This window comes from Lutra lutra, chromosome X, assembly GCF_902655055.1.
Source record: "Lutra lutra chromosome X, mLutLut1.2, whole genome shotgun sequence".
Taxonomy (NCBI): domain Eukaryota; kingdom Metazoa; phylum Chordata; class Mammalia; order Carnivora; family Mustelidae; genus Lutra; species Lutra lutra.
In genome coordinates, this window is record NC_062296.1 from 41,018,577 (window position 1) to 41,030,552 (window position 11,976).

The following is an 11,976-nucleotide window of genomic DNA, read 5'->3' on the forward strand; positions in this document are numbered from 1 at the left end:
TTATAACCACCCTCCCATCTTTTTCTTCTGTCAGTGTTTCTGTGTATTTGTTTTTGTTCTGGTAGTGTATAAATCTTATACTTGGGGTTCATTTTGATGGGGTTCTTTTTTAATAAATTAATTTTTTTCTCTTGTTTCAACCTCTGTCTGTCTTTTTGTTTCTCTTTTTCTTTGTATACATCATAAATCTTACATTTGGGGCCCATTTGGACTGGGCCTCCTCTTTTATTTTTTTTTTAATTTTTTTTCATTTCTCTCTCTCTCCTTTTTTCTTTCTTTTTAGTGGGGACTCTCAATTGCTCAGAAGCATTCCAGGGTGAACCTTGCCTGCACCATGGTTGATACATTCAGCTACACATCCATTCAGCCATCTCTCACCAAAATGACCAGGAGAAGGAATGCCCAACAGAAAAAAATTCAGAGACTGGGCCCTCTCCATCAGAGCTATTGGATAAGGATACAGACAGTATGTTGGAAAGAGAATTCAGGCTAACATTTATCCAGGCAATAGCTAGGTTGGAGAAAGCCTTTGATGATAAAATGGAATTGATTAGGGCAGAAGTGAAAGCCACCAGAGATGATGTTAACCATACTCTCAATGAGTTCCTATCTAATCTAAATTCTCTAACAGCTAGGGTAACTGAGGCAGAAGATAGAATTAGTGATCTGGAGGACAAACAGATAGAGAAAAAGGATCAAGATGAAGCCTGGAACGAACAGTTTAGAAGCCATGAAAACAGAATTAGGGAAATAAATGACACCATGAAATGTTTCAATGTCAGAATTATTGGGATCCTTGAGGGGGTCGAGAAAGAATGAAGACTAGAAGATATAGTTGAACAAATTCTCCATGAAATTTTTCCCAATCTGGCAAATGGAACCAGTGTTTGTGTACTAGAGGCAGAAAGGTCTCCTCCCAAGTTCATAGAATCTAGAAAGACATTGAGGCACATGATTGTGAAAATGATTAATCATAATTTTAGACAGGAGCTCTTGAAAGCAGCTAGGGGGAAGAAATCCATTATGTACAGAGGAAAGCCCATCAGAAGAAAGGCAGACTTGTCACACAAACCTGGCAAGCCAGAAAAGGCTGGCAAGACATATTCAGGGCACTAAATGAGAAGAACATGCAGCCAAGAATACTTTATCCAGAAAGACTGACATTCAAAATGGATGGAGTGATAAAGAGCTTCCTAGACCAACAAGGTTTAAAAGAATATGTGACCATCAAGCTGACACTATAAGAAATATTAATGGGGGTTCTATGAAAGAGGAAAAAAAACAAGAATATCATTGAACAGAAATATATGGAGACAATTTATAGATACAAAGACTTCACAGGTAACAAGATGTCATATCTCTCAATTATAACTCTCAATGTGAATGGCCTAAATGCAGCCATAAAATGACACAGGGATGCAGATTGGATAAAACCACAGGATCCATCCATATGTTGTCTACAAGAGACCCATTTTGAACCTAAGGATACAACCAGACTGAAACTGAAGGGATGGAGAAACATCTTTCATACCAATGGGCCTGAAAAGAAGGCTGGGGTCATGATTATCATATCGGAAAAATTAGACTTTGAACTAAAGACTGGAGTCAGAGATAAAGAAGGACACTACATCATTCTTAAAGGGACTATCTACCAAGAAGATCTAACAATTGTAAATATGTATGCCCCCAATATGGGAGCGGCCAATTACATAAGAAAACTGCTAATCAAGAAAAAGAGTCATATTGATATGAATACATTAATAGTAGGAGATCTTAACACACCACTCTCAGTAATAGATCATCCAAGCAAAAAAATCAATGAAAACACAAGAGCATTGAATGACACATTGGACCAGATGGACCTCATAGATATATACAGAATATTCCACCCTTAAACAACAGAGTACTCATTCTTCTCGAATGCACATGGAACCTTCTCCAAAATAGACGACATACTGGGTCACAAATCAGGACTCAACTAATACCAAAAGATTGAGATTATTCCTTGCATATTCTCAGATCACAATGCTTTGAAACTGGATCTCAACCACAAGGAAAAGTTTGGGAGGAATTCAAACACCTGGAAGCTAAAGACCACCTTGCTTAAGAATGTTTGGATCAATCAGGAAATCAAAGAAGAACTTAAACAATTCATGGAAACCAATGAGAATGAAGGCACATTGGTCCAAAACCTATGGGATATGGCAAATGTGGTCCTAAGGGGGAAATACATAGCCATCCAAGCCTCCCTCAAAAAAACTGAAAAATCCAGAATACATCAGCTGTCTTTACACCTTAAAGAACTGGAGAATCAACAACAAATTAAGCCAACTCCATGCCCAATTAGGGAAATAATCAAGATTAAAGCAGAAATCAATGAGATAGAAACTAGAGATACAGTAGAACATATCAATGAAACTAGAAGCTTGTTTTTTTTAAAGAATCGATAAGATCAATAAGCCATTGGACAAACTAATCCAAAAGAAGAGAGAGAAGGCCCAAATTAATAAAATTATGAATGAAAAGGAAGAGATCACAACTAACACCAAGCAAATAGAAACAATCATCAGAAATTATTATCAACAGTTACATGCCAATAAGTTAAGCAATCTAGATGAAATGGATCCACTCCTTGAAAAGTATAAACATCCAAAATTGAACCAGGAAGAAACTGACAACCTGAATAGACTGATATCTAGTAACAAGATGAAGCAGTGATTAAAAACCTCCCAAAACACAAGAGCCCGGGACCTGACAGATTCCCTGGGGAATTCTACCAAACATTCAAAGAAGAAATAACACCCATTCTCCTGAAGCTGTTTCAAAAAATTGAAGCAGAAGGAAAACTTCCAGACTCTTTTTATGAAGTCAGCATTACCCTGATCCCCAAACCAGGCAAAGACCCCACCAAAAAGGAAAATTTCAGACCAATATCCCTGAAAAATATGGATGCTGTGATTCTCAACAAGATCCTAGCTAAAAGGATCCAACAGCACATTAAAAAGAATATCCACCATGACCAGATGGGATTCATCCCTGAGTTTCAAGGATGTTCAACATTCAAAAATCAATCAATGTCATAGAACAAATCAATAAGAGAAGAGACAAGAACCACATGGTCCTCTCAATTGATGCAGAAGAAGCATTTGACAAGATACAGCATCTGTTCCTGATTAAAACACTTCAAAGTATAGGGATAAAGGGAATATTCCTCAACTTCATAAAGTCTATCTATGAAAAACCCACAGGAAATATCATCCTCAATGGGAAAAAGCTCAGAGCCTTCCCGTTGAGATCAGGAACACAACAAGGATGTCCATTCTCACCACTCTTGTTCAACATAGTATGTGAAGTCCTAGTAACAGCAATTAGACAAAAAAAAAGAAATAAAAGGTATTCAAATTGGCAGTGAAGAAGTCAAACTCTCTCTCTTCGCAGATCACTTGATGCTTTATATGGAAAACCCAAAAGACTCCACCTCCAAACTACTAGAACTCATACAGCAATTCAACAATGTGGCAGGATACAAAATCAATGTACAGAAATCAGTTTCTTTCTTATACACTAACAATGAAAATACAGAAAGGGAAATTAGAGAATCAGTTCCATTTACCAAAGCACCAAGAACCATAAGATACCTGGGAATAAACCTAACCAATGAGGTAAAGGATCTGTACTCGAGGAACTACAGAACATTCATGAAAGAAACTGAAGAAGACAGAAAAAGATAGAAGACCATTCCATGCTGGAATGGATCAGAAGAATAAACATTGTTAAAATGTCTATATTGCCTAGAGCAATCTATACTTTCAATGCCATCCCATTCAAAATTCCACAGGTATTTTTCAAAGAGCTGGAATAAACAATCCTAAAATTTGTATGGAATCAGAAGAAACCCTGATTTGCTACGGAAATGTTGAAAAGAAAAACAAAACTGGGGGCATCATGTTGCCTGCTTTCAAGCTTTACTACAAAGCTGTGATCTCCAAGACATCATGGTACTCGCATAAAAACAGACACATATACCATTGGAACAGTGTAGAGAGCCCAGATATAGATCCTCAACTCTGCGGTCAAATAATCTTTGACAAAGCAGGAAAATATATACAGTGGAAAAAAAGTCTCTTCAATAAATGGTGCTGGTTGGGGCGCCTGGGTGGCTCAGTGGGTTGGGCCGCTGCCTTCGGCTCAGGTCATGATCTCGGAGTCCTGGGATCGAGCCCCGCATCGGGCTCTCTGCTCAGCAGGGAGCCTGCTTCCTCCTCTCTCTCTGCCTGCCTCTCTGCCTGCTTGTGATCTCTCTGTCAAATAAATAAATAAAATCTTAAAATAAATAAATAAATAAATAAATGGTGCTGGAAAAATTGGACAGCTAAATGTAGAAGAATGAAACTCAACCATTCTCTTACACCATACACAAAGATAAACTCGAAATGGATAAAAAGACCTCAACGTGAGGCAGGAATCCATCAGAATCATAGAGAACATAGGCAGTGACCTCTTCGATATCAGCCACAGCAACTTCTTTCAAGTTATGTCTCCAAAGGCAAAGGAAACAAAAGCGAAAATGAATTTTTGGGACTTCATGAAGACCAAAAGCTTCTGCACAGCAGAGGAAACAGCCAAGAAAACAAAGAGGCAACCCAAGGAATGGGAGAAGATATTCACAAATGACACTACAAACAAAAGGCTGATATTCAAGATCTATAAAGAACTTCTCAAACTCCACACTCACAAAACAGATAATCATATAAAAAAATGGGCAGAAGACATGAACAGACTTCTCCAATGAAGACATACAAATGGCTATCAGACACATGAAAAAATGTTCATCATCACTAGCCATCAGGGAGATTCAAATGAAAACCAAATTGAGATACCACCTTACACCAGTTAGAATGGCCAAAATTAACAAGACAGTAAATAATGTGTGTCGGAGAGGATGTGGGGAAAGGGCAACCCTCTTACACTGTTGGTGGGAATGTAAGTTGGTGCAGCCACTTTGGAAAACAGTGTGGAGATTCCTCAAGAAATTAAAAATTTAGAGCTTCCCTATGACCCTGCAATTTCACTACTGGGTATTTACCCCAAAGATACAGATGTAGTGAAAAGAAGGGCCATTTGTACCCCAATGTTCATAGCAACAATGGCCATGGTCGCCAAACTGTAGAAAGAACCAAGATGCCCTTCAATGGACGAATGGATAAGGAAGATGTGGTCCATAGAAACTATGGAGTAGTATGCCTCCATCAGAAAGGATGAATACCCAACTTTTGTAGCAACATGGATGGGACTGGAAGAGATTATGCTGAGTGAAATAAGCCATGCAGAGATAGTCAAGTATCATATGGTTTCACTTATTTGTGGAGCATAAGAAATAACATGGAGGGCATGGGGAGATGAAGAGGAGAAGAGAGTTGGGGGAAATTGGAAGGGGAGACGAACCATGAGAGACTCTGGACTCTGAAAAACAATCTGAGGGTTTTGAAGGGGCAGGGGGTGGGAGGTTGAGTGAGCTTGGTGGTGGGTATTATGAAGGGCAGTATTGCATGGAGCACAGATTGTGGTACATAAACAATGAATTCTGGTACACTGAAAAGAAATTAAAGAAATAAAAAATTAGTTAAAAAAAAACAAACCAAACAAAAAAAAAATGCTAGACCAATCAACCTTTCACACCAATAGCTAAATCCTTCACTGATATCTAATCATCCACGGATTAATAATAAAAAATATAACTTTAAAAAAAGAGTATAACAGAGTCTTTAAAAATTAAACATGCAGGGGTGCCTGGGTGGCTCAGTGGGTTAAAGCCTCTGCCTTTGGCTCAGGTCATGATCCCAGGGTCCTGGGATCGAGCACTGCATCGGGCTCTCTGCTCAGCAGGGAGCCTGCTTCCTCCTCTCTTTCTCTCTCTGCCTGCCTCTCTGCCTACTTGTGATCTCTGTCTGTCAAATAAATAAATAAAATTAAAAAAAAAATTAAACATGCAAGTAACATATGACCAAGAATTTGTTCTCCTGGCCATTTATCCAAGAGAAACTAAGACTTATGTTCATATATAAGCCTGTACATGAATATTTATAGTAGCTTTAATCATAATAGTCAAAAATTGGAGACAACCCAGATGTCCTTAAATAGATGAATGGTTAAACTAACTGATAATGCAGATCATGGAATGCTACTCAACAACAACAACAGCAAATAAAGCAACCAAGGTGGTGGGGGGAACAAACTACTGATAAACAAAACAACTTGGATGAATCTCTAGAGAATTGTGCTGAGTAAAAAAAAAAACAATTTCAGGGGCGCCTGGGTGGCTCAGTGGGTTAAATCCTCTGCCTTCAGCTCAGGTCATGATCTCAGGGTCCTGGGATCAAGCCCCACATAGGGCTCTCTGCTCAGCAGGGAGCCTGCTTCCTCCTCTCTCTCTGCCTGCCTCTCTGCCAACTTGTGATCTCTGTCTGTCAAATAAATAAATAAAATCTTTAAAAAAAAAACAATTTCAAAAGGTTATATACTGTGTGATTCAATTTATATAACATTGTTAAAATGACAAAATTATGGAGATGGAGAACAGAGCAGTGGTTGCCAGGAGTTAGGAAGAGGGAACAGGAGAGCTGGTTGTGATTATAAATGGATACCACAAGAGATCCCTGTTGTGCTGAAACTGTTCTATAACTTGATTTTGGTGGTGGTCACATGAATCTACATATGTGATAACATTGCATAGAACTAAATACATGCAAACACAGACAAATGAGTGCATATAAAACTAATGAAATCTGAGTAAAATTGATATGTCAGTGTGAATTTCCTGGTTGTACTATATATTATATTATAGTACTATATATAATATGTGTGTGTGTGTGTGTGTGTGTGTGTGTGTGTGTGTTTTAGAATACACTATTACACTATAGTTTTACAAGATATCTTTGGGGGAAACTGGGTAAAAGATACACGTGATCTCGTTATATTAGATCTTACAAATGCATATGAATCTATAACTATCTCAAAATAAAAGTTTAAAAAAGACTAATAATGTATTTCTATAACATGCATAACCCAACATAAGCTGCCACTGTATTAGTAAAGTCCCTTCTGCACCTGGGCATCCTTATATTTTCAGTAAACAAAGGACAATTTTTAATGCCCTATTGGGATCCTAGATTTAAACTTTTTTTACTATTTATATAATCAATTTGGCAGAGAGGATGATTTCCCACTTATAACTTAACGCCCAAGAGCTGTCTGAAGAAGCCTATTAACCATCATGCCATTCACAAATTAGCAGATTACAGAAGTGCCTACACAAAATCTGAGATGTTTATTCAGCCAGACCTGAGTTTGAATTCTTGCTCTGCAACCTCACGTATTACTAGCTTTGTGATAATGACCAAGTCATTGAATTTCATTATACCTGATAGTTATGAGGCTGAAATAAAAAGACATAAGTGGGGATATGTAGAGCATTTTACATTACAGGTATGTTTCTTCTACCATCTCTTATATACACACTGAGTCCTAATATAGTTCCCATTCATGAAATATGATTTAATCATATGTACAGAAAAAAATGAAAAAAATTTTCTGGGGACCTCAGATTATTTAAGGGAAGTACAATTTTTTAATAAAAGTACTGTGTAGATTTCCTGGTTGTGATATTATTCTACAGTTATGGAGGATGTAACCATTGAGGGAAACTGGGTGAAGGACAAGTGAGACTTCTCTGTATTATTTTAACAATTTATAGGATCTGTAATCATTTCAAAATAAGATGTTTTTAAAAAGGGAGAAATGTATTATGGTTCTGAGGTTCTTGAACATTTCATAATCACCTCTTAATACTAAAATTTTTTTTTTTTCATTAAGTTGCTTTATTGTTCGGGTGAAGATAAGGCCCTGGGCATGAGGAAATCAGAGTTAGGTTAGAAACTGGGAGATCAAGGGAGAAGGCACCAGGCGACCATCTTTACTAACTCTCCTTCTCTAGGGATGAGGAAATGGGCGAGGTGGGAGGCAGCCAGACCCTGGGCCTCGGTGGCTCTCAGAGCTTGGAGAAGGTGACGTTCTTCAGTTCCTGCTTCTCCACTGCAGCCTGGACAGACTTAACGATGTCCTGGGTTTGCAGCATGCTCATATTCCAGGTGGCCACGTAATTGAGGCCCTCGGCCACCGAATGGTTGCGGGAGTAGACCAGGTTGATCTTGGTGCTCTGTACCGCCACGGGGCTCTTGGTGGAAATTTCGGCCGCCAAGGCGAAGGCCGCATCAAGCATCCGCACCTCGTCTGGGAACACCCGGCTGACCAGCCCACTGCCCAGGGCCTCATCAGCCATCATCTTGCGGCAAGTGAAGGCCAGCTCGTTGACCAGGCTCTGGTTTCCGATGACTTTGGGCAGTCTCTGCAGCGTTCCTAAGTCAGCCGCCAAACCTATGTCCACCTCCTTCACCTGGAAGAAAGCATTCTGGGCACAGTACCGGATGTCACAAGCAGTGATGAGGTCCACGCCTGCACCAATGCAGGCCCCATGGATGGCGGCGATCACGGGCTTTGGACACTTCTCGATGACACTGAAGGTCTCTTGGTATTTGCTGATGAGGCTACGGAGGTACCAGCTGGTGCGGGCTACGTCATCTCCTTGGGGCTGTAGGATTTCCGAAGCCAGGTCCATAAGGTCGATACCTGCAGTGAACAATTTTCCTGCACCAGAGATCACCACAGCCCGACAGTCGGGGTCTTGTGCTATCTTGTTGAAGCACTCCATCATCTCTCTCCAGAAGGCTTTGTTCATGGCATTCCTCTTCTCAGGCCGGTTTAGCTGCACATGCAGGATGTGTTTCTGAGCCTCTGTCACCCGAAGGGACTCATAGTTGTGGTCTGGCGCATCTCTGGGGGCTGCTGTGGAGGCCGCATCTTGAGCAATGGAGTTCATGGGGCGAAGGCTAAGGCTGAGACCTGGGGGGGTGGGAGCCATCACTCGTCGTATCAGCAGGCTCCGCAGACTACGAGACACCGCCACGGCTGCCGCCATCGCAAACTAGTAGCTAAGGGGACTCAATACTAAAAATTTTATTTCTTTCCTCCAAATATTGAAATATTGAATTGAAATATTGTTTTTAAAAGAACCCTCAGAGTTGAGTGAATTATCCAAATTAGTTGATACAAAAATCCTTTGCACAATTCCCTAACATATCTGAGTAGTTCCACTGACAGAAAACTCACTCCCTACCAAAGGAGCCCTATCTATTTTTAGAAGCAGATCTAATACTTTAAAAAATTCTTCATCATATTGATGTGAAATCTGCCTCCTTTCAATTTTCACCTTCAGTAGATATTTTTCCCTACTCATTCCCAAGGTAGTAAGAAAGCTTTTTGGGTGGGGTTTTTTTTTAGAATATTAAAATAAATCATTCTCTCTCCATGTGGACTAGAAAATAAGATAGTAGCCAATATCTTTCTGTTTTATCCCTAGAGGCAGATAACTGCAATCATTTCCTGCAGAAACATCAGACCAATAATCAACATAATTTAACAAGTTCAACAACATATAGTGATAATAGTGGGAAATGACAAGGCTGTGCCTTAAATTTACATAACACCATTTCTCTGAACAGCAGCTAATAATAACAAGGCTGGTGTCAATGCTTCTTCTGTCTTAGAAGCAAGGAACTTCTCACAAACACCTTGTCTTTGTTGTGACTTATGTCATTTTGATGAACAATTTCCAAGATTTGTGCTTTTTATTATCCATTGCATTATGAAAAACTAAGGAGGAGAAAGGATTTCTTAGAGCACCATCCAGGTGTAAAGAATTAGCAGTCCTTTGATTTGTCGGAAATTTACATGTGAAATCCTCATTAATGCTAATGTGAGTTCTGGGACTGTGTAAATCTAACACATCAAGAAGAAAAAAAATGCTATCTAGAGGACTTCAACTGACATATTCTATTAACTCTCTAAGATTCTTAACTAATTGATTTTCCTTTTAATCATTGCCCTGTCCCCATTACTGCCCCACAATAGAAAAAAATGCATTTTTCATTATGAAAATCAATGTAGCTCTCTTTCGCCTTGACCATGCTCAGAATGGGAACTATAAGTGTGACATGACCTTTTAAAACCTTCTTTCACAGCTAAATCCTCTGCTGTCTCTGATTCCCATGTGACAGCAAGAACTTTTGGCCCCTGGGGCTCTAAGTACTCATAAAAAAATTCCTTCTTAGTAATTATTGTTATTACTTTCCATTTAGTAAGTAGCAATATTGTCCATCTAGGCTAAGAGGTTACATCCCATGTCCTCTTCCCAACAGCTCACAAAATGGTGCTTAAACTTCTTCAAAATACAAACTTCTGTCCTTGGTTGTTTTTGGTGGTGGCCAGGCAGGGCAAGTGGGGAGAGGTCTATGAGATTGTCAGCTCTGATGATTATATATGGCATTGAGTCATGGGTACAAATGTGGGATCCAGGATTAGGAGAGCCGAGGTAAGTCTGAGACAGAAGAAAGGGAATTGGCACAAGAATGAGGCAGTCCTGGGGAAGGACTTGGGAACCAGTGCCCAAGCCAGGGGCTGATGGGAGCATTCCAGAGTGGGAGTAAGGGTAGGGAACCAGAAACAAAAGGTTAAAACAAAGCTTCAAGTCAGAACCAGCCAAACAAGATGGAGTCAGGCTCAAAGGCAATAGAAGGTGCACATTTTTCAAAAAGTCAGAAGCAGCAGGTCAATTAGCACTGAGAGGTCATATATATCAGGGGTTGAGCAAGGTGGAAAAATAAAAATTCAAGCCAGTACACTGACACGAGGAGGACTACAGGAAGAAAATAAGGATAAAGATAAGACAAGAGCAGTGAAAAGAACCTGAAAAACTGAGGCATTTTACTTAGCCCTATGTGAAAGGTTTAATGGGTTTGTGAAGGCAGAAACCAATTCTTGTATAGTCAACTCTAGCTGAGCACATAATTGAGAATTTGTGACTGAGACAAGTACCAACTTCTGGAAGAAAGACCTCAGCTTGAATACCAACAGATGCACTGGGGGATAGTCTAAGGAAACAGAAAAATCCTGCAGTATGAAAGGCAAACACCACATTCTGTTACTTTGGATTCTGCTGAGCAAGAAGATTTCAGTAAGCTACCATTAGTCTGACAAATTTACAGACTTCTGAAGTGGCTACTAGGGGTAAAAAAGCAGAACATTGTTCTAAAATAATACTGAGCATTCAAAAGTAGATATGGTATGAGAAGGTAGCATTAGAATTTCCAAGGATGCTATACATACCTCAGCCCTGGTCCTGGGAACATTTTGCTCCGTGTGTGTGTGTGTGTGTGTGTGTGTGTGTGTGTGTGTGTATGTAGTGCGTTTTACTTTGAGGTAGCTAGTTGAGTTAATCATATTCCTTAGTTCGTGGTACATTACCATAACTGGTCACTAGTTTTATTTATTTGTGTACTTAGTTACTTATTTCCTTTTATCTTCATTCCCATCCCCTATCTCCACAGCCAAGAATTTTAATGTGATACTATGAATCTTTAAGAAATACGTTTTTAAAATATGTGTATTGTCATGCACATACATTTTCCCAATTTTTATTGAGGTCTTCCCTGACCAACCCATTTGAAATTGCAACCTTGTACTCTATATGTTCTATTTGTCCTCTAGACTCTCCACATTTCTTCATGCTGTTCTCTGCTCCTCTTTTCAGGACTGACATCAGTGGGCTCCATTACTATTCAGTCTTCCTATTATGTCTGGCCAGTGGAAGACCAGAAGATCTGAAAGAGGAGAATTTGGATATTTGTTTACCCAGTTCCCTCCTTACAAAATCATCTAGGGATAGCTTATTCCCTTTATCTGAGATCACAGTGTTTGTCAGAAGACTTGTCCATACAGTCCTCTGTCTCTCTTTATTCTGGTGACTTCTCCATTATTTTGACCAAGACTGAGGGATAATAACTGAATCCTACTGTATATTAG

General features: G+C 39.5%; 1 protein-coding gene across 1 annotated transcript; it reads right to left on the reverse strand.

Moving 5' to 3' along the window:
* Positions 1 to 8,045: 8,045 nt before the first annotated feature.
* LOC125092368 (delta(3,5)-Delta(2,4)-dienoyl-CoA isomerase, mitochondrial-like) lies at positions 8,046 to 9,052 on the reverse strand. Its single transcript, XM_047716803.1, has one exon. It carries the CDS (start codon positions 9,032 to 9,034, stop codon positions 8,048 to 8,050), a length of 987 nt encoding a protein of 328 aa, XP_047572759.1. The 5' UTR covers positions 9,035 to 9,052; the 3' UTR covers positions 8,046 to 8,047.
* Between the last annotated feature and the right edge of the window lie 2,924 nt (positions 9,053 to 11,976).

Excerpts from the sequence above, each read along its gene's own strand:
- LOC125092368 (XM_047716803.1), bottom strand. The coding sequence starts at position 9,034 with ATGGCGGCAGCCGTGGCGGTGTCTCGTAGTCTGCGGAGCCTGCTGATA.